The 24,216-nt window shown below is 38.1% G+C and overlaps 1 protein-coding gene across 7 annotated transcripts in view; it reads left to right on the top strand.

The window, feature by feature from the left end:
• The first annotated feature begins 11,588 nt into the window (after positions 1-11,588).
• The window catches only part of LOC132975692 (reticulon-4-like), a 34,459-nt gene continuing 21,831 nt past the window's right edge, over positions 11,589-24,216 (top strand). The window contains exons 1-3 of one of the 7 annotated variants that reach the window (XM_061040417.1): positions 11,591-12,382; positions 18,422-18,460; positions 22,477-22,530. In XM_061040417.1, the coding sequence (XP_060896400.1) occupies positions 11,806-12,382; positions 18,422-18,460; positions 22,477-22,530 (670 nt within the window). In that variant the 5' untranslated portion in view covers positions 11,591-11,805. Of the gene's footprint in view, positions 12,383-18,421; positions 18,461-22,476; positions 22,531-24,216 lie in introns of all 7 variants that reach the window. The other 6 variants (XM_061040419.1, XM_061040416.1, XM_061040418.1 and 3 more) reach the window with 6 other exon arrangements.

Here is a 24,216-nt window from a genome sequence, read left to right as displayed (position 1 = left end):
TTGTTAACTGCATATACATTCACCTCTGTTGAAAAAGGAGTGGTTAATTGACCAGTTGGTGGTCGTATGTTGGCGCAGGTTTATAGCCTATCAATCTATGCTATCAGTACAAGTTTTGGGCTATTTTTTCTGGAGGTAAAATGTCGTCATCTCTTGGTGAATTTAATTCATGACAGACATATAAGATTAGATAAATTAAGATAAATTAAGATAATCCTTTATTTAACCCACAATGGAGACATTTAAAGTGTTGCAGCAGCAAACAGCAGTGTAGGAATATAGAACCTAAGTACAAAATGTAAAAAGAAGTATATAAAAATATTTAAATATAGAAATATCATCAAATCAAATCATAATGAATATTATTATCAGTTGTAGTCGTATTTGCATTAATTGCATTTTAATCTTTGTGAGGCTAGTATTTACATTAATTTCATTGTGTAATTTACCATTAAGACCAAAACAAATCTTAATAATCTGCTTGTATGATGGATTTCTTGTCATAACAGGGTCAATGCTGAAGTTTGTTACTAAGGGTGACAAGGGCCATCAAGCACCATGTCAACTGAAGCAGCCTCACCCAGTACGTCACCAGGGCCATCAAGCAACAGCTCTTCAGCTACAGATGCTACTATCACTACTCCAAGTGCACAACCAGTTGATCCTGCTCTGTGGCCAGCACACCTATCAGACGTCGATCGGTTTGAATTTGTGCGCCGAGGGCCTTTTAAGGCACAGCACCTGTCATATGATGACCTCATTGATTAATTTGCATCCAGAAAATGCAGACGTGTGCATCTGTAAAAGGCTTGTTCCATTGTTGATAGAGGCTGTTCATTTGATTTGTTCCTACTAATAAAGGTTGTAAACCTAAATGGCATTTCGTGATACAGTCATTTTGTAATGGGGGGGGGGGGGCCTCAAAATAAAATTCTGCTTAGGGCCCCAATTTGGCCAGGGGCGGCCCTGCACACACACACACACACACACACACACACACACACACACACACACACACACACACACACACACACACACACACACACACTCTCTCTCTCTCTCTCACACACACTCTCACACAAAAAAGTCCCCATGCCTCGCCCCTTCTCAAAAATATTTCTTATCAGTCAAGTGGTAACTATGCAAAATATTTTCCACCAAACCAACAGCAACAACACCTATAATCCATGTTATATCATCTGGAATCAACACACACACACACAAACAGATGCCCATTCCTGTGTGTGTGTGTGTGTGTGTGTGTGTGTGTGTGTGTGTGTGTGTGTGTGTGTGTGTGTGTGTGTGTGTGTCAGTAGATCTTTTGGGTGAAGCTGAAGTTTGTGTGAGTGTGCGTTCTTGCACTTCTATTTCATTGAGGACCAGTTTGAGGGTCAGACCTTGAAAGTTACATTATTCATCTTCACCTCAACACGGAGTTGTTTGTTGAATTAAGAAATCTGTGCTCTGATATTCTTTGTTTTTAGTAAACTGGGGGGAGGTCCTCTGCATTTTAAAACTTAAACAAACTATATAAGGGGATTCAGTTCTCTGAGTGAAACTGGCATGTTGTAAAACACAATGCTGTTATGCCTCACCCAGTACCGCTCCTCACAGACAACATGCATTTGTTGATAAGCAGAGGGGCAATGTTGTTACAAAGCAGAGGGGCAATGTTGTTACAAAGCAGAGGGGCAATGTTGTTACAAAGCAGAGGGGCAATGTTGTGAGAAGAGCCGGGCCAGAGCTGGGCCCGACCGTAAAGCTGTACGCTCTTTTCATGAGAGAACCGCGACCGGCTGCCAAACTTACAAAGTGTTGTAAGAAGGCGACCTAGGCAATCTGTGGACATGGGAGAGACGCCATTCTCCCTGTTGAAAGTTGTTTTTAGACCGACTTCGAAACTACTATTGTAAGATGGAAAAGTTACAGGTGTGAGTGCATGTTGTTGCTTTAAAATTGGTTGATTGGTTTAGGCTTTTTGATATTTCATTAAGATTAGATGAAACAAACAAAGAACAGAATTCTGTGTTTCTTCTTTTTTTTGTTTATCATATTTTAAAAGTCTTAGGATGATTTTAAAGTCGTGCTGTCAATCAATTAAAAACAAATTGTGAAACAGCAGATATAGATACTGTATATATATATTTTTTTACTTACATGTTCTTTTTTATTTGTAGGTACACATTGATGCTCCTGTGACTGTTTTCACGTGTATTTAAGATGGCGCTGTACGATGTAACTTTAGTCTGATGAAAGGCAGGTCTGCTTGAAACGTCACTACCCTGGGGAATTAAATTATCTGATGTATTGGAGCCCTGCAGTGTGCAAGCTGTCTTTTTCTTTCGTTTTCCTGTATTAAACATCTGCATAGTGCAGCACGGACATAGAAGTGGCAGCAATCAGTTTCTTTAGATTTAATAGAAAGGCTGGATTTGATTCTAAAATAAAATCCCAGTTTCAGTTTTAAACTTTTTGCTAGCTGCTGAATATAATAAGCAACAGAAAGAGAAATTAAATTACCCAGATATCTGTAACAAACTTGATCTGTGTAACATGAGAGGTTGAGATTGAAGGAGGCCACAGTGGTTAAGACATAGAAATGATATCAGCTGCACGCTGAGTGCATAGAAGATGTTTGGCTGACCAAATTACTTAATTAGCTAACATACAGTAAGTATTATAATAAAAAGTGTTTTTTGTTTTTTTTAAAGAAGAACAGTCGTAAATAAGTTAAATCTCAGTCCAAATGTGGAGAATAAGACATGTAATGGAAACTATTTCCAGTGAAGAATATGGACGTAGACCAAAACCCCAAACATCTTTGTGAGGTTTTATTCCTACAAGAAGTTGCAGGAAGGAGAAACTGTACAGAGTGTATCATGATGACCAGTCTGCAGACTAGCTCAAATGACAGACAGTAGAAGACTCCTTTTATACATGTCAAGGAGGAAACAACAATATTGACAAGCTCTGTTGTAGGAGATAAGCAGTTTAACACAATCAACATAAACTGTAGAAGGGCAGATGTCTATGCAGAGTCATCCATGTAGAGATCAAAGGTCATCCAAAATCCTCTAGACTCACATAATACTTACATGCCAGTTAACCTAAAACAGTGTTTCATGAAATGTCACAGTTCACAACAGAATTATTTTACCACAACTGCTAAATACATTTTTTCCCATTATAGACACAACACAAAAAGTGAAAAAATCAAATAAAAAGCAGGGAACAAAAAAAAGAAAAAAATTAACTGGGACATATACGTATTTCTCTTTTTGATAATCTGTGTGTCTACTGTCTCACATTACATTAGGATGATGTCTTCCTGTGTGGCCTTCATGTTTGTGTCCACTTGTTCTTGAACATGGACATTAGACACATCAGATGGATCAAAATGACTCGTCATGCTGATAACCTTTCTGGAAACTGAGCACTTCAATTTAAACAAGTTAAAAATATCATCCTGTTCATTTTTTTAATGTGAAACAGTTCTAATGTTTGTATTTACAAGTCGACAGGCTCCTTCTGAACACACAGTTTGGTTTTGGTGTCTGTTTGTTAAGGAACAGCCCTGTTGGCTGCTGTAAAGTAGGATCTGGTCTCTGTCTGATCCCACCCCAGGCAGGAACCTGAATGTCCAAAATCTAAATCTCTAAATCTCTCCACGTGTTATGAATGCAGCCTTTTAGCAACGTTTATGTAACATACGACATGGAAAACATATTTACCAATCTCCTCTATGTACAGATTGATATTAATTTGTGTCTGCAGTCCAGCAGACGTTTTCTAAACCCTCTCTCCAGTCAGCAGGCGTCTGTTATTAACCTCGCATAAAACAACTCTGTAAACAGCCCCAAACGGTTGCTAGGCAACCGTTGCAAATCAGAGCAGCTGCTGTCCTCCTCAGCCTCCCTGCTGGATGACTAAAGATAACTGTGTATGTCAGCGGCTACCAGCCTGCAACAACTGGGTCATACACACACACACACACACACACACACACACACACACACACACACATACACACACACACTCACAACATTTAGTCACCATATTTTCTGTGTTGTCAAACAACTAGAAAGTGAAACAGAGGTTAAAGCTGATATCACACTTTTTTCTGCACAACATCAATATGACACCATTAATTACTCTGCAGATACAGATTATTTATTCAAAGTATAAACTAGTGATTTTCATAACTGTATAGCATAACCTCACAGTAGCATATAAAGTGATCCACCTAAATTGGTTCAGGTCTTACCTCCATAACAGATGTTTCTTTGTGTCTCTGGTTTAGTGTCAACAACAGTACATTTATGCCATGGGGTCCCCCAGGGTTCAGTTCTGGGGTTTCTCTGCTTTCCATATACATGCCCCATCTTGGAAACATCATCCATTAATATAACATCAATTTGAATTGTTATGCTGATGACTCGCAACTATGTCCAAATTATACCAGGTGACCAGACAAATAAAGCAACTCTTATTCAGTCTCTTTAAGTAAAATCATGGTTGTCGGGCAACTTGCTACAACTCAATGAAACAGAATCTGAAGTTGTTTTCATTGTTCCCCCCGCAAATAGAAATGAAATCATTCAGTGAATTTAAAAAATGATAGGTAAGGAAAGTGCTACATGATTACATGTATACTATAATAATCTATTAGAAGACATCTTGAACATGTAGCTAGACAATTTAATGAAATTAAAAACTATTTTAACATGAAAATATTCAAAAGCTTAAGATGGGATAATATGTTTGTAATCATTAATTTGTGGACTGTAGGTAAAATATAGGTACATCTTTAGCTGTCCCTTTAAGAAGTCAGTTGGTCTACCTGAAATTATCTCAGAGGTTATTTCAGGTTTGTGTTGCGTGATGGCAAAATGCTGCTTCACTATGGTTCGTCCTAATTTTTGAGACAACCAGCAGGCTCATCCCAGATGTCCTGAGGGTTGAGTGCCTCTTCCTCTGCTCTTTAATGAGCAGTCATAATGGTCAACAAAGGTCTCCTGTACGAAAACAACAAGTGGTTGTTTTAGGATTCACACACAGAGCCTAGGATGTTTTGGAAAAGCCTGTTGTTAGAAGGAGATAAAGTACTATGACGATAGAGAAACTGTGGAGCTGAAATCAGAATGAATGAAGTGTTTGATATTGGTGTGTGAGCAGCAGCAAGATGGACAGTCACCTACAGTGACTCACCTCTGTGATGACAGTGACTCAGTCGTCTCAGTGACTGTAGCTGCTGGTTAACATGAAGTCATCTGACTAAAAAAGATAATAGACTGTACACGCACTGCTGTCTGCTGCAACATGTAGCAAACTTCTCTCCACTGTTTCCATCCTATTAGGCTGTGGCTCTGTAAGTATTCAGCTCTCATACTCCAGTGAAAATACTAAAACCACACAATGAAAATAATCTGATACAAATAGAAGTCATGAATTGAACAACAAAAACGTGATTAGGATATGTGGTATGCAGTTAAAGTATTCAAAGTAAAATATTTTCTACTATTTTATATTCTCCCATAGCAAATATTCTAACTAAAGCATTAATGTAAAGGCAGGGATTTACTGTTTGAATTGGATCTGGATTGTAGATTAATCTGCTGATCAATCCTCTTCTAATGGATTCTTCTGGTTTAGCAAAAATTGTGAATGACCCAAAGCCTAAAGTGACACATTCACCAGAATTGTTTTGCCCAGTCAACAGTCCAAACCTCTGAATTATGTAAAATGATTTCAAATTATTCAAAGTAGGAAATTATCATATTTAAAAAATGAAAATGAAAAATCTGAGGGGTCAATCAACCCTATTGACTGATTTAACCTAATGTATTATTAAAAACAAAACCTCATCATTCAAAACCTTTTTTACATTTGTGTTTTTACAGTCTGGCATTAGTATTTTTATTGACACTCAGTAAAAAATCTGAATATTACCTCCACAACTGACACACACAACAAATCTTGAAAGTACTGCACTCGAGGTTTAACATGTTTAACATAGTGCTCAAGCACGTAATGCAACTTGAACACCACTGAGATGATAGAGACATGTGACGACCCCCCTTCATCTTTCCAGATCTTAATTTTCATTACCCAGTCTTTAAATAAAACATGAGCATTTGATACTGGGAGGATCTGATTGGGTTCTTAGTTTATGTGGTTGAGATGGAAATTAATCCATAGTGACAGACTGAATGTTTCTGGATATATATTTATGCTTAAATGACACATAGTGAAACACAAACTTTTCTGTTACAGTTGGAAAGCTGTGGAGCTTTCTCATAACCGTTTAACCTCAAACACTGAGAGTCAATCAGTCTAAACTGTGATACTCTCTTACCTGGCTTCAGTCTTTCTTTCAGTTGATGTCAGTCATGAAACTGAGTCATAGCATGTTTCCTCAATAAACTGAGCTGGTTAAACCTGTGACTTGACAAGGGGTTTCTCCATTTATGAGTCAAATCAAGTCAAGTTTATTTCTAGCACATTTCAACAGCAAGGCAAGTCAAACTGCATGCATCAAACATCATGACAAAAGGACAGAGACACATTCAAATACAACATTTAAATATCACTAAAACAAACAATTCACAATCACAGAGAAGATTAAATATAAAAAGATACAAAGAAATACAGAAATATTAAATTAAGCAAAAATAAGACTATAAAAATGTATATACAAAAACCTCAAATATGTATATTGGAGATGTTATATACTCTGCGCCTGTTATAGAGCTCTAAAGTCCCTGACTTCAGAGTCTTATATTCCCAACGGCCACAGAGTCACTGTGCTGGTCTTGCTTACTTGTTCAACAGTTCAACATTAAACATGACTCAAATCTCTGTGCATTCATGTTTAAGTTGATGGTTCAGTGTTCCCGTAAACTTAGCAGATGTCTTAATTAATACAAACAAATCATTTGTTTTCACAAATTAGTCAAGGAGGCCAAAAATTGGCAAGTTAGCCACTAGCTAGCAATGCTAAGGTCTGGATGAGTCGATAAGTATGTTCCACATAAGGCAAAAATATTTTAAGCCCAAAACTGATGACAATTTTTCAAAATCAGCACATGGTATTTATCAAATGATTAAGGCCACAAAATGCTGTTTGAAGCTCAAAGATTTTTTTTTCTATCTGCCATGCTAATATGCCTGCAAAAAAAATCCCACAATAAAGATTGATAATGAAAACTAACTAGTGCTACAGAGAAAAGTAAAACTGTCAGATCAAGGTGTCAGAAAACAGAATTTATTAAATACCATTATCTGTAGATCTGCATTAATTGTAGTATTTAATATTATCATATATTAACTCACATATGCTGTATCTTTTCCACTTGATTGTTCAAGTAACTTCCTGGTGTCAGGTCCAACCCAACAGAAAGTTACATTATATCACTCAGATAATGAAATGTTATAATGTGACCAATTATCTTCCTACATGTTTTTTTTTTAATGCTAACTGTCTTAGAAGTTTTCAGTGGCATCATGGATACAATATTACATTCTGAAGACAACCTCTAAGCCCAATTTACGTTAGCTTTTTTGTTGTTGTTGCTAACTTCTGTTCCGTTAGCTTCTGTTTGTTACGCCCCATCATAAGGCAAAAGACAATCCACAAATTCACCCAATAACACACACTATACACATTACCATAGTCAAAGCTAATGGATTGATTATCAAAAGACAGACTCATTGATAACAAAGATCAACTGAGAAACTAATATAACAAAACACAACAGACGATCCCTGGCTGAGAGGCACAGCAGTTCCAACTCCAAAAGCCTCTCTTTCCTGAAACAAGCACTGGCTTTTCAAGCTCTGAGGCCAGGTGCTCCTCCTTGTACAATCAGTAGCTTCACCCGGGCTGGAGACAACAGAAGGTTCTATTCCAGTTGCTTTAATTACAAAAACTGATAAAGATATTATCTTCGATATTATCGAATTGCCAAGTACCTATTCAATCTGTCAGTAGTCAGTACCTACTATCCGTGCTGTTTAGTACCTTCTATTCAGTAGGCACACACAGTAGGCAGATATTTGTTCCTACTTCTTCTGATTCATTCAGTATGGAAGTGACGTCATTTACGTTACCTGAACCGATGCATCCGATCCATACTGCATGAAACCCGGAAGTTAGTATCCATACTGAAATGTTCAGTATACTGAGGTGGACCCAAAAAATGCATACTGAATGACCACGAAAGTTCAGTATACTGAAACTCCCTACTGAATAGTACGTACTGCCTACTGAACTGTGACTATTCGGAAAGGGCCAATGTTTTGTTCCCTTTTGTGTAGCTTCAGTCCCGTTCTACACCATCTTTAAACAAATTTGAATCAAAAGTTCCACATTCTCTAAGAATCAGTTCCTGCTCTAGGATAATTAGATTAGATCATGGGACAAAACATTGATCGATTAGCCAGCTTCCTTTGGATTTTGATAGCTGTATTTCTGGTGCAATATGATTTACTTAACACAAATGTATGTGCACATCTAAACCAACAAGATGATAGTCCATCACTCAATGCATGTCCGACTTCCTGTCTGTGCTCTCAGCTCCAAGCCTTCAGACCAAAGACTTTTTCAGTCTAACCCAATGGGCCTAACCAAATAATTTACACGATGTTTAGTAAAGGCTCAGTAATATTTAAAACAGTTGAAAACGGTAGATTTCATCAGGAAGGAATAATCCATATTTGGTGCTCAAGTACCAAGGCTCTGAGGGGAAGTAGGACTGTGTATTTGGTATTGAACAAAAAAACGACACGTGCCTAGTTTCTGGGAAAAACACTTGTGTTTCTGTTTTCAAGACATATTTATAGTGCGCAGTAAAATTAGATATATTATCTCCTCATGCAATCATACAAACCGTACGGTGTCAGAGTAGAACCAATCAGACTTTGGTTCAGAGACATCTCCTATACCCTCTCACTGTCTCTGTCACATTATCATATGTTGGCTGCCTCTACCTCAGCAGTATCCATATTTACTTACAGACGCATATATTCACATGTTATATATATAGACTCTGGCCTGTCATCAGTATGCTGTGTAACTCTATATCTCTCCAACTAAAGCCCAGCTCAGCTCACTGCTCCCCTACAGTGTCATGCTTCTCGTTTTCACCTTCTACTTCCCCTGAAGAAACTTATCTCAACAGCTATTGCATGGATGGTCATGAAATTGTGTACAGACATTCATTGTCCGAAGAACATGCAACCGACACATTGATGAACGCCTGACTTTCCATCTTGCTCCATCACCAGGTTTACTTTTAGGTTTTATGACATGTTTTAACAACTTTTGTGTGATTGTAATTGTATTGTACAGATAATCATGATTTTCAGAGGATGAGTTAAAATGACTGTGTTGCACCATCAGTACTAAATGTATTGGCATAATCATTTGTATATATACCACAGAAAGGATGGGGTCTAATGTTTTTTTCTTTCATCCGGTGAGACTGTAGGCTAACATTTTTGTTGGGCGGTTTCAGGGGTTGGCAATGGTTCAGTGGTAGAGTTGGTCGTCTCTAAACTGGAAGGTAGGGGGTTTGATAGCTCCTTAAGCTACATGTCTGATGTGTCCTTGGCCAAGACACTTAACCATACGTTGCTCCCACTACTTTGTAGGCGTGTTGATGTGTATAAGTGGGATTAGTTGGTGGACACTTTACAGTACATAGCAGCCTATACCTTTAGTGTGTGGATGGGTAGGTGTGACTTACAGTGTAAAAGTGCTTTGAGTTGTCAGAAGTCCAGTACAGAAGAAGTGCCATACAAGCTCAAGTCCATTTCCCATTTTTTTTTTTTTTTTAAATCTTTCACTTCTCATCTAGCACACACGTAGCACCTCTTACAATGCAGCCTCCCACCAGCCTCAGTTTACTGTGGTAACTGCTATTTAGCTAATTTACATTATGCTACAACATGCTAAATTAAAACATTGTAAATATACTAAAACGCAGGATGTTAACATTGTCACTGTGTGTACTGTAAATATACTGAGAGTATGCCTCAAAGAGATGCTAGCATGGCTCCTGTTTATTGGTCGTATTAAATGTACAGGAAATGAAATATTTTTATATTTTTTAATCACATATCCTCACACACGTATCTGGTCCAACATTGACAAGTATAATAGTGTGGGTCTTTAGAGTTGCCTTGAAAACATTAAAATGTGTTGATGACTCATCATGCACTCTATGCTTATAATAATTTGGCGTCTTAATTAAACAGTTTTACCCCCACCCGTGCAGAAGTACTAAAAGGTAGCTAGCATTTATTGTCCTCAGTGTTTGGGATTAGTGTCACAGATCTGTGGACATGCCTGCAGAGCCGGAGGATCTGAGAGCAGCTGAATCTTTAAATATTTTATCAGCTGAGATCTTAAGTCATGAACTTAAAACCTACATTTTCAGCCTGGTTTTTGACCAAAATATTGTAAAGAAACTAATTAGATATACTATTAAATGAACTGCTTATTTTGTGTTTTCATTTTTTCACTTTATATTTACAATTTATTTGCATTAACCTCTGATTGTTTCAATGTCTGTTTATCAGCTTGTCTGTCATCTGTAAAACATGAATCCCTCTCATTTAAGGCGCTTCACGCAGATTAAATGTGATTTGTTGAAAGTGTAGCGCTACAATTACAATATGTCACAAATCTTCAGAAGACTAAGTAGGCCAACATACAGCCATCCACTTATCTTTATCTTTACTGCATGCAGCCATTTGAACTTAAAGTCCTGGGTTCCCTGAATGCAGCGTTGCTCTGCAGACTGTTGTGAAACCCTATGATTACACATATTTTGTCGAGTGACAAGTTGCCTCAGGATTGACTTTTTTCTCTTTTTCTCAAATTTTCAAGGAGTCCACTGAGATGAAAGTAACTTTGTACTAAACTTGAGTATATGTTTGAGATGACAGTACTCCTGCATTCCCATACTTTTCAGAGTGAAATATAGCACTTTGACTTCACACTTTGAGAGCACTAGTTACTTATACAACCGTCTCTGAGCTGGGAACACAAAGTCCTGGTACATGTCATTCCATTCACTTCCTGTTATCTCTCCACCAGCAAATGTCTAACGAAGGCTTAAAATCAATAAAAATGTATTTTAGTGAATAAAACATGTGAGCAGCCTTTGTGAGTAGGCTACCTTACCCTTTGTTACTTAATGAAGTATCACTTTAACAGTTTTACACACTTAGTTTACTGAAGTTGACGTTTTCAATACCTCGTTTATCATAGTTTTCTCTTTGTTTAAGTTAGATGGTTGGCTGTCAGAAACAGGAGTCACACAAAAAAAGAAAAGGAGTTAGCCAGAGTTATGTAATAAGTGCCCTGTTGGAGTACAAGTTATGTCAGAACAGGAGGAGACTTCTGAACTCTCTGCTCCAGCTAAGATTCAGAGGTGCTTTGATGGAGGAGGTGTCCAATTACGCCCACGCTCAGGTGGGCGGGATCGGTGTCCAATTTGACACGCTCTTATTGGCCAAACCATTTTGTCAGTCTCGGGTTAAGCCGCAGGTAATTGGCCAGCGGAGTTCTCCCCTCACGTCCTTCTCAACTTTACAGCGTCCATCTGAGACTCGGGTCCGACTCTGTGGTAACTGTCGTGTGGCGCACTTGTCCAACTTCGTCCGGTGTCAAAAGCAGACTTACCGGAGGGGGTTACCGGTTCGGTTTCACGGCGCATCCAGGTAGAAGTTTGTTACAGGAGGAAAACTTACCGGATATCAAACTTTTTCCACCTCAAAACTCAGTTTGGGAAAAAAAAAATGGCAGACAGCATGGAACATGACGTCTCTTCTACTACTCCTCTGTTCAATGAGGCAGTGCACCACTATCAGGCCGAACCGGACCAAGAGCTGGACCAGCCCAAACAAGACCTCTTCAGCGTGGAGGATATTGTGGACTTGGTCGGTGGAGCTCAGGACGCCTTGGAGCGGCACATAGCTGAAGACAGTGCGCCACATGAGTTCACAGAAAGTGCCATCAATGCTCCAGTGGAGCCTGTAACGTTACCAGAGCCTTCCCTCCTTATGGACCCAGAGCCAGAGTCAGTACCAGAGGTAAATGAACCAGAACCAGAGCCAGAGCCGGCGATCCCAGACTCTACAACTCATTATTTCGAGCCCGAAACTCCTTTTATTGTTGAGCAGCCTGAAGTTATTGCCCCTAAAGCCGAACCGGAAAGTACAAAGCTCGTACCGGAGCCACAGGCTGCCCCCGAGCCAGAACCTGTCCCGAAGAGCGACGCCCTCCCAGCGGCTGAACCCAGGAAAGCTGCCCCAGCCCCCGCAGAGGCAGCAGAGCAACCTGCGGTGACAGAAGAACCGTCGGCTCCAGCGTCTTGTAAGTGACTTCAAGGATTCATGACGATCATTTAATGTTGGGACGATTCATTTAAGCAGTTTAGCTTGCATTAATAATCGTGTTTTCTCTTGAGCATGAAGGGAATCTAGTTCGACGCTTTTTAATGGTTTTTTTTTTCTCCATCTCACCGGTTTCTGATTTGAGCTGCGTTAGCATCGTGGGTAAGTCCACATGCCCAAGATGACTTAAAAACACGCGTGAAAAACACTTTTAACGGTTTCATCAACTTTGCATGCTGGTATTTGCTTAATCTTAATTAAATGTCTTAATTTTGCGGAAAACATTTTAGCCCATGTAGTCGCGTCAAGGCGAGGTTAGCCGGTTAGCGGGCTAGTTGATGCTACCCTGCTTCATGATGAGGCGATCCTGCTGTTTCACTGCACTGTGAATGGGGGAAAAAAAAAAAACATTTAAAAAGTATTATTAAGGGTTGATGTTCTGTTTTGATGAACGCAAACATGCTTAGTTTCTCGTTGGCTCTGAATAAGCTAGCAGTTTAGCCCCGGGTTTTGCTGTGTTGTAGCAATGCGGCCCACCTGTTTTGACAAATAAATGGCAGCAGGCATATTGTGAAGTGTTGACTGGACGAGCCGGCAAATTGCATCATCCCGACTTTAACTAATGATAGCATGTAGCTCACTTATCCTTCATGCCAGTCGTGTATTACAGAGTAATATATTTTCCATTTGAACTTTATTGATGACATTAATGTGTCAGGCTGAGCAGCGCCCATCTGCTCTATGACTGTGCCCGCTGCGTGCCCGCTGCTGCTAGCGGTAGTTGCTAACAGAGTTCCATTATCGGACACGGTTTATTAGGTCTTTGGCTATATAAATAAAAACAGAAAAGTTCAAAAGTTTTTACTAGTGGCTACCGGGTGTTGCTTTTACTCTTGAATAGCGCAAAAATTATAGTTGGTGTGAGATTTTTCTTGTCTGATGTCGGCTGGTTTACAGCAATTATATTGACTATTATGTCCGACGTAAGCCTGCTGCCGCCTCAGGAACATGTTTATGCCTTTATTATGGTAATTCGTTAACTATCACAGGAAAGTGCATGTAAGATCGGGTTTTGTATCATATTGGTTGTTGGAAGTAAGTAATTTAGAAAAATGCAGCACGTTGACAAGGAGCTGTCCGATAATGGAAACCATTAGCACCTCACGGCAAACCAAAGCTGTAACCCGGAGATTAGTCACAACAAAGGAATCCGCTCTGCGTCCCCTCCCTGCCAGCTTCCCTGCATTAACGCACTAAAACCAGAATAACTTTAACGCTCTGTTGTGTTATTTATTCGATGTCTGCCTGTTTGCAGTCAGTTGAGACCTCCCTCAACCCCACCCAAACCTACACCTTAAATCATCCAAACAGCTGAGTTAGAGGCCTGTGAGCCTCCCTGTGCCACTGTAAGCTGCAGCCAGTCTGAATGCTCCTCAAGTAGCGTTTTTGGTTCTGTTTGGAGTGAGGTTAATTACAGAAAGTGTCGATGGAGAGCTGTTGTTGCTGCTTTTATTGTTGTTTTTTGAGATATGACGGAGAGCAGGTAAACAGGCCTGCCATGCATCCTCCAGGCATGGGAAGCAACACAGAGGAAGGGTGGGGCTGCCTGGCAAGGCCAGTGATGGAGGTTGATAAACCATGAGGGCCAGTTAAAGCATCTGTTCAAAAGACATGAACATGATTAATATGATCAGTCTGCAAGGAGAAGTCTAGTCTGACTGAGTATTTTTCATTTTGTTTTATTCCACTTTTCCTTCACTTAATTGGCCTCTATCATACGATTTAAATATATATGTATGTATGTATATATATATATATATATATATTTGAATGTGGTAATATGGACTTTTGTAAAAGTTGGTTAGGGGTGGAGGGATTGTAACTTTTTTATTATAAAAAAATGACAAGATATTATTACACATTATGTTCTGCTTTTATGGATAAATGATGAGCTGATGGATTAAGAAAAAATGGTTAGGTGAGCGTAGTAAACCCTATTAGCTGTTTTGGTAGCAGGCTGTATTCACCTGTTGCTCCAGTAAACAACTAAAAGCACTCGTAGGTATTTTTTTTTTCTTGTTTTGTTTAATCTGTTTATATAATTTTTGGAGCTTAACTGATTTGATTTATTTCATTTCTTATAATTTTGCTAATATGCTGCAGATCTTTTATATTTAGACTGTCAGACATTTATCTTCTTTCAAATAAAAGTGGAAACAAAGTATGACGTTACTTAAAGATGGGTAGGCTACTCCAAAAAGTAGAGGCCACTTCCTGCAACCATTTTGATCTATTTTTGATTAAATTTTTTAATCAAAGTGAAAAACATGAACGGTTTCAGGTCTTCATGTGATATTTAGCTTGTTTCACTGCTACTGGCATTTTGTATACTGATATTACAGCTGTAGTGACAATGGTATTAGTGCTAAAGATAGAGTTGCTCTTGCACTAGTAGCAAAGGTTTGTCTGAACAGAAATGAATATTTCAGCCACTCTTTCTTCAATGTATTATCTCTTCTGTTCAAAGGCTTGATAAAATGAGGTCTGCTTTGACTCCAACTTCACACAGATTATTGTTACTCTTTAAAGAGGTGTTTGAAGTGAGTTTTTGTCCCATCAGATGGTGTGACTGTGGGTTGGGCTGGTTAATCGTCGGGGGCTTGGCGGGGCTTGGAGATCACAGCCGGCCTACATCTTATTTTTGGGTCACCTACATCTGTCAGTGTGTGTTTGTGAGACGCTTGTGATGTGGTCAGGTGGATTAGATGAACAGAGGAGAAGTCAGACACGCGGCCAGTGTGTTCTTGTTTTTCTCTGTATCCTGGTGAAGGCTGGACATGAGAGGGGTTAAGTGCTTCAGAGTTGGAGCCCTCCACCCAAAGCAACAACTGCAGACAGGCCTCTATCTGTTGTTTTAACTCTGCCAACACAGCAGCTGGCTTTCGGTGAAGTGAGACAAACTCCTAAATATGACCAGAACCACATGTTAATCTGGTTTAAATCTCACTCTTATCGCTGTGATAAGCACAGAGCTTTCCAGATCTGTGAACTGAAAGATGATATGGTGCTGATTCATCACATTAAAGTTCTTCTTGGTGCCCTAATGCTGTGCTGAGTGAATATTTTTAATGTCAAATCAGCCTTATTATCCTCCAAGTCATACAGTAGAACAGAGTGCTTCATATAGCTGGCTGAAAACCTTTTTTACAGTCATTAAGAAGATCAGTTATTTGATTGTTGATTTGTTTTAGGGCTGGTTTTTTCAGCTTTTAAAGAAAGGGCATAGAATTACTTTATTGATCCAAACTGGGAAATTGTGGCATTACAGCAGTAGGTTATCCAAACACACAATATTAGCAAAAAACACAATGTTAGCAAATCTAAACACAATATAATATTAAATACAAAGTAAATAAGTACTAAAAATATCAAAACTAAGAATGTGAATATATACACCCAGGATTTAACTAAGCATTACTAGTCTTAAATCAGAAGATTAAATGTAAATGTGCAGAACAGAGTCATAATTGGTTGTAAATTAAATATGGAAGATTAAATGTAAATGCATGCAGCTTTCTTTGTCAAATATCATTTGAGATTACATTCCTTAGGTTAAACAAATCATGACAATTAAACCTTTTTTATACTCAGAGAAATTCAAACAGAATTTTCGAAATCCCCTTCTGATCCATTTCCAAAACGAAGACCAGTTCTACAATGAAACTTGTGATCTGATGTTTAGCTGCTAGCATCATTAGCTAGCTAGCATCAACATCAAATTCAGATATGACATCTGTTAATGAAAACCTATCCCTCTATAAAAGTTCAAATCAGAAAAAGATTTATCTTAACCGATGTTACAGACTTCACTCTGATGACTTCTCTTTTTTATTACAGATCTGTAGTCGTGATGTGATTAGCCTAGCTTAGCATAAAGACTGGGAGCAGGGGGAAATGGTTAGCCTAGCCGGCTCTGTCCAAAATTTTAAAACTACACCCTTCAAAACCTGTGAAGCTCTTGATAAGGAACTTTTGATTGCCATTTACTTAGTAACGATGATTGGAATTATTATCACTCTTGACTACTTTGCTACCGTTATCTTCATCAGGCTCATTAGTGTGAACCATACATGTGTGTAAATCCTGCTGCGGTAGTTAGCGTGGACTTCATGATGAAATGCAGCACTTAAGACTGTTTTTAATTTGCTGGATGCTCTCTCTCTCTCTGTGTTGTATCTCTGCAGATAGGAATATACTAAAAAATGAATCAAAGATGGATCCCAAAACAAAAGGTTCCCCCTCCGAAGCTGCTGACTGTCGAGGAGCATTCAGTGATAGTCAGAAATGGATCATAACCCCTAATAATCTCAGTGGGTCTTTGTGAAATGTGGGTTTCTGCAAAATTACATAACTGTTAGTTTTTTTTATGGAAGAGGAGACTGCAGCAGAGACACTGAACTCAATTGTCACTGCAGAGATACTGCTGTCTTTGTCATTGGACTAACTAGCAGGAACCAAAGTAACCTGCTTTGTTAGATTTAAAGTTTCACCTCTAACAAAATAATGGAAAGAGTTGTTTCAGACTTTCGGACTCCTGAGTACCTGAAGGACACAGAGAGGGCTCTGACAGGAGTTGTACATTGAGTTCTTTATTCTACAAGATGGCAGCAGCAGGTGACATGTTTGCCTGAAGTCGTATATCAGTGTCAACTGGGAGGCGTTCCTCAAGATACTTATAGCTCATGGACGAGACACATTCCTCAGTGTATAGAGCAACACAGTGAAGCAGAGTTGGAGTTTCAAATCCTGTATAAGCAGATTGGTTCTTTTATAGAAAATATAGGGTTTTATAGCTGAGTTTGATCTGGTTCTGCCTGTCTAAAGCAAATGGATAGGGCTTGGTTGTCTAGATGATTGATTGATTGAACGTAGCACACTTTTAGTTGTTTCTCTTTTTCTTTTTTTGTGTGTAGTTTTCATCTGGTTGCTGACTCATCACAGATCTGACTGTTTACAAAAGGGACTTCCTAAATACTCTCATCGTCATCATGTACTTTTATCATTACTTTAGTCCAACATTAAAGCTTTGGCGACATCTTGTGAAAACGGTGAGCTTGTAGGACTGTATTGTAGTGCTCACAGTGAGTCAGCAAAGCATTGTGTGTTGGCTGTGTCAGTGTGTGTTGGCTGTAACCTGATAAGTACCTGGATGAGCTGAACAGAACCTCAGGTTACTCTGGCTGGACATCCATTCCTGACATCTCCACTCCCAGCTGATCTTCGCCACCTCCCCCCAGAGAGGAATTGGCTGGCTCTCGGTTGTGGTTAGCAAGATTTGGTCAATGAAGTTCATATATTATTACCTGCTTCGTCAACCTAGAGAATTGATCTGATACCGTAAAAGAAGAACTTAATGATGTTGTTTTCTGGATTAAGAATATTATTTTCTTCACCCTTCATTGTTGTAGACGATAATTACACTAACTTTCTGTTAGGTTTCACTCCTTTGTTAATCAAATAGAATTTAGTTGGTAAATCCCAGGCTTTCAGTATTTTTTTTCTCCTTTTTTTTTTTTTTTTTTTTTTGAATTTCAAGTCAAACAATCAGTCGACAACCATAGTGTTTCAAATCCCATCGCCCTCATTTTAAGTCTTTCTTTCTGGTGAAGGGTTTGATTAAGTGGGTATGTGGATCTTAGGTAATCAGAGCAAAAAAGCAGATAAAAATGTATTGTTCATTGACCGCCATTCTTTCTATGGAATCGAAAACGTTATAGTGCTGTGGATGTCAGCCAATACACAGCGGAAGTGTCAGGTTTTAAAATGTTGCATCAGTTTTTGTAAGATGTAGTCTTTTACATTAAATTTAAAACGAAATATTCCAAAAACTTGTAATTAGTATTAAAAGTACAACTGAAATGGAAACAAAGTTTGGATCCAACTGTTTGAATCTCAGGCTGAATGAGTTTACAAGTTTAATGTTAATGTGTCTTATTGGTTTATTATTGATTTCCTCCAGGTCTTCTTCACAGCTGGAATCTAAAACTCGACAGCAGAGGTAACCAACAAAACGGCCTCATACAAAGAATCATTTTGGCCTTATCACAATCAGATCAAAACATTAGCAGAAATTTGTACAAAAACCTGATTCAGAGATGAATCTCTTTGATAATCAACATGAATTGAGCTTTGCTAGTGACAGTGATTGTGAAAACTTGATTTGTAATACCTTAACAAAATTTCATGAAACTGCAAATATTCTTGATTACATTTAACTTATATTATTACCTGGAGAATGTATTTGAAAGTCCTGCTTAATATTTACAATTGGAACTGATCAATGCTTTTTTCCAATCTTAAGACTTGTTTAAGAGCACTTCTGCAGTATTTGCCTTTTCCTCGCTGTATTTTGCTGCTTTAAATGACTTGAGGGATTAACCCACTGATTGTTATTTTGTTCAGTGGCAGTTTTTGTGTGTTGGAAGTAAAGGAGGTCATCAAGTAGAGAACTATACTTCCCATGATGTCTTTGGGAATTTGAACAACCCTGCACAACTTTAGGGTCGGTTTTTAGGATGCATTTGATGAAAATACATGTTTATTTTCTAGAGCCCGACCTATTAATCAGCCAGCCGATAATATTGGCCGATATTAGCATATCCAGTGATTATCTGTATCGGCTAATTTTATCGAAATGTTTTTACTACATGTGCAGTTACTTTCCAGTCGAGTCACTATCTTGTCTTCATTATACATCTTTCCACAAGTGTTTCATTACTGCGTTTTAAGGAATCAAATTATACATCTATTTCTCTACAGATCAAAGAAAGGTCTCAGAATTTTAGAATCGGTATCAGATTTTTTTCTCTTCATAACATCGATATTGGTATCGGCCCTATAAAAGCCATATTGGTCCCTATTATTATTTTTTAGCATAAACAGTGTGCTGACCAAGCTGTTAGCAGCTGTGTGCCCATTGGTTTACGTACAACAATCACTGGATTACATTGATCCTGAAAATACTACAAAAATGTGGTAATAATAGGCAAGGTCTTTATGATAAAATTGAACATTTCTGTATTATAAATTAATTAAAAAATGTTTTCACAATGGACACAAGGTTGCAACAGTAATGCGAAAGTACACCTTGCTCCTATAGGTGTGAGGTTGTCCTTAAAATACAGTTATTGTATTGTATCTGACAGCCCACACATGCTGTTGTTTGGATTCATACCAATATGGTGAGTTTATTGCTCACCTGAAGAACAAAGTCAAGTCTTGTTAACTGCTTGCTTCCTCCTGGCAACATCAGTTTATTTTAATTAGGTTGAACCTGACTGTAAACCTGAGGTCAAACAGGGCCTCGCTTATTTTCAGGATTCCTTCATGGTTTCTCTTTTACTGTGTAGCCAAAGTGTCCAAAGGGGTCTCCTCCTCTCCCAAACAAAGAATGCTGGTACCACCACTGATTTAGCTTTTGAGCTTAAGGGATCTAAAAATGGAAGTTAATCTTTGAGATTTTTGAACTGTTGGTCTGAACAAAGGACTTTTTAATCTGAAGTCAGGACTCAGGAGTATGTTGTGTGTTGGATTATAAACTCAGTGGTGGTCTGATTGTTTTGATATTACGATATTTGACATGTTTTTCAAGGTTTGAGTTATTTCATGTTTTTCTACATTCCTTTCTAGATCTAATAATATTGGATTTGACGCTAACCAAGACTTTTTAGACAGGCGTGCTACATGCTGTTTTTTAAACACAAGACAATAATCCATCAAAATATGTTTCCAATAATCTTGCTTCATATGCAGCAATAACACATAGCTTCTATAGTTTTGTTGAATTGTATTTAATTAATTAACCTTTATCCTCAGTGGCCTCAAAGTGTACTAATTTGGAGTGTTTTTGTGTCCTGCACTTTGTCTATTTGGTAAATGGTAATTTATTTAATTAGATAAAATAACTAGAAGCAGCCTGTTTTTAGCATGCTGTCCTTATTGAATTCAGCTTAATTTGTCTTTCATAAGCCAGTGTTTCCCTTACCATTATATTAGGGGGGCAGCCCGCCCCCCTTGAAGGTCAAGTCAAAAAAAAAAAAAAATGTTTTTAAGATTTATTTTTGGGCTTTTTGTTCCTTTTATTGTATGGCTTGGATAGAGTTGGAAATCAGGGAAAGAAGTCATTTAAGGATACCTTTCAGATAGAAAAGGACAGCTGTCATTAAAAGTAACACATGAACACCAAGATTCCTTCAAGTGTTTGTGTCGTCATGTTTATATTGTCTGACGACAAATGGTATGCCTGTTCTGTTGTCTCCTTACCACCAAATGAAACATTGTGCCTTCAACAGATGTTCACATATGGCTCTGTACAAAGAGTTGAGGTTTAATACAGCGTTTGCTAACTGCTTAGCAAGTGATTTCTGTAGAACAGCTTTGTTAAATGGGTTAAGAATACCCTGCAGACAACCATGTGTTCCCCTCTGGTTGTCCTTAACAGTGATCTAACATACTGAAGCTGTAATTAAAAAGCCACACTTGAGAATATTTGACGTTTTCGCTTATCTATAGCATTAGTTGCTCATGATGGATAGGCCAGATCTTTGTAATATAGCAATAAGTAAGGTCTTTTTACCTGCTTTTTGTAACATAACAATGAGTAAGGTCTTTTTACCTGCTCTTTTGTAATGTTAACAGACAAAGAGTAAGGTATTTTACCTTTTTTGTAAAGTGTCTCGAGATAACACTTGTTATGAGTTGACGCTATACAAATAAAAATTGATTGATTAGTTAACAAATGGTGCTTTTGTAAAACTAAAGAATTTAATTCATCAATATGTTCTAAAGTCGTCAATTATTTTTTGAGACCTCACCCTCCTCAGCAAAATAGGTTATTCAAACTAGTGATGGGCATTTACAGTGGTCTAGATGCTCGAGCACTCGCATAACTTTACGAACGAGTATTCAGGAACTTGCTGGTTTTATATTGTTTAACATTAAAAAAAAAAGTTGGACACAGACCTCTTTGTTTTCTGCAGCGTGGAGCTTATCAGTGCTATGTGTCTGTAGGACAGGGGTATTCAAATCCTAACTCTGAATAAAACATATAACATTTAACTCTATGGTTATTTTAAACAATTCTTCTGTACCTTTTCTTCTCTCGTATCTTTTGTTATCCATGGTGGTGGCTTGTACTCGGTCTCTACAAATGTAATCAGCTCTTTATTATTGCTTTCTCCTTCCACAAAACTTCATTGGAGCGTATCTGGGTTTGTAAATTATGTGAAGTGAGACTGCCTGTTGTCTGTCTCAGGTTTCCCCCTTCTGCTTTAACCTCATGTGGTTAAACATGGAACTATTTCTGTGATATGCAAGTTTAACCCGATTTTTATTTCACTGCATGATTTTTTTATTTTAATTTTAAAATGTGTTCTCACCATTAGAGTAATGTGTCCCTAGAGAGTTACCATAGCTGCCATAAAGTACTGTTGCCGTAATTCGGCTTACTGCGACTGTTGCGTGTACAGTATGTTAAATAAAACTGAATTTCTTACTAAGTATATTCAGTTAGGCAAAGCTCAGTTACTGTTGTAACGCTAACTGAGTTGAGTTCTGGTAATACTGTGAACAACATACTTGTGAACCTGAGTACTCGTACCCATCCCTAATAAGAACCAGAAAAGAACTATTGAATAAAGCCCCTTTCTCATCTTTGGAGGAAACAGGAGTTCACCTTAATTTTAGCTCTCGTGTCCCCTCAGTTCCACCCATGTTTTTTATGAAAACATGTTTTATGTTTCATTATTTCTCCTGTCACAGCTCAAACAATGCTGCACAGTGTGAAATGGGCCTTAATTCCTGCATGTACTGAAAATGCTAGCAAAATTGAAAGTAGTTTTATCCTCGTAATCTTAGCTCTACACTTATTTCTATTTTGTTTAATGCTTTGACATCTGAAACATGTTCATTTGTAGCAGAGATGATTTCTATCACTTCTTCTGGTCTCTTTCTATCTTCTTGGCTTGCTGACTGACTGAATCCACTTTCTGCTGCTTTTTCTGGTTTCTTTCACAGATGTACCTTCTCCTTCTAAAGCTCAACCACATCCTCTGATGCAATTCCCTACAGGCAAGTTCTCTTTGCTCGCTGTTTTTTCCTGTTCTTGTCATTATTTTACTTTCAGCACTTCTTTCGTTCACTCCCTCGTTTGTCATATAAGTGGCAAAAATAACCCTTTGCATGTCACAAGTTATAGATCTTTATTGCCTGTAGCATTTGCACAGATGCTTGTATCTTTTGAAAAGCTAAATTTGATGTTTGGGAATTTGCTTTTGTTAGTGTTGCATTGTGACTCACATGTGATTGTTGTTTTAGTGTAGACTTACATTAACTTTCACAAGTAGTTGAAAAGGAATAATGATTCTTCTTAGTGGCTTACAGGACTAAAACATTAATAAGTTATATGTATGTATATGGACGTATGTATATATGGTATATATATATATGTGTGTGTATATATTGTGTTTTTTAAAAACGTTCTGTTCTTAAGAGAGGAATCATTATTAACCTATTAGTTAACAGTGTGTGTCTTTAAGATACATTGGGCATGGTATATTGGCACCAGACCTGGGGCAAAAAAATATTACCATCATACCTCAGTGGTACAGTAAGGACCAGACAAATGCTGCCAAATCGTGACGGTCAAAGGTGATCTACACTGTTTATTGTAGTTCTGTGTAAGTCCAAAAGGATTGACGATTATTAAAGCTCTAAAATTTTCTTTTAACAAAGTTAAGAAGTGCAAGCAGCAAGAGGTTCAAGTTTCAGCAGACATATGGACAGATGACAAATTAAGGGCAAAACTAACATGAAGTTTATAAGTATGGTGCTGGGCCCCACTTGCCACTAGAACAGTTTAAAAATCCCTTGGTTTTGTTTCTACAAGTCTCTGAAACTGTACTGGAGGAATTGAACACCTATCCTTCCAATTAATCCACTCCTCCATCCATCAATACATCTATTTACAATGCCTTTCCAGCTTTTGTCCAACTAGTAGAAGATACTGAGGCAATATCAGAACGTACAGTATTTGAGGTATTACATATCTTATCTGGACTGGGAACTCCTTTGGATCCCCCAGAAATACCTGAAGACAATGCTAAAGACATGGAGGTCTTGACTGACTTCCTAAGCTTGCATCCATGCACCTCCACCCTGGATATAGAGGATGAAATACTATTTTTTCACAAGATATTCTGTAATTTGTTGTTCTTAAGATGGAGGTGGAAATGCTATCTACAGTTGGGAAAATTTTGCTCAGCCATGTTAGAGTCCATAGTGGATATTACATCATTAATACATTCAGTGACCCCTATGGATTGAGACATAGTCATCCTTGAGAGATTGTTCCCATCAGGAATGAAATGTTTAATTGTGGGGTGATTGCTCAGATAACTTTATCTTTTGTTTAATGTGACTCTTCACTCTAAGCGACAATTGACAAAAAACCATGCCAGCAAAATTCCTCCGACAGCATAAATCCCTTTTAATTTGTAAAAATGACATTGGTTTTCTGTTAGAGTTTATTAGATTTAACAGAACCAGAGCTTATGAAGAGTTTGTGGAGGTGGGCCATCTGCGTTAAGCAAAAACCAGGTTAGCTACCAAATTCATGACATTTAAACCTTGAAATTAATTTGTTGGTTGAACGACTTACTGCACCTTCACAGAAGAAGAACATAACTCATAAGCAAATGTTGCCTGATCTTGATTGGCTGGCACACATTGATTTGCTTCTACGATGTGAGTAAAGTG

This window comes from Labrus mixtus, chromosome 6 (genome assembly GCF_963584025.1).
Source record: "Labrus mixtus chromosome 6, fLabMix1.1, whole genome shotgun sequence".
Lineage (NCBI taxonomy): Eukaryota > Metazoa > Chordata > Actinopteri > Labriformes > Labridae > Labrus > Labrus mixtus.
The sequence above is the reverse complement of the archived record's forward strand: the minus strand, read 5'-3'. Positions and strand labels throughout refer to the sequence as shown.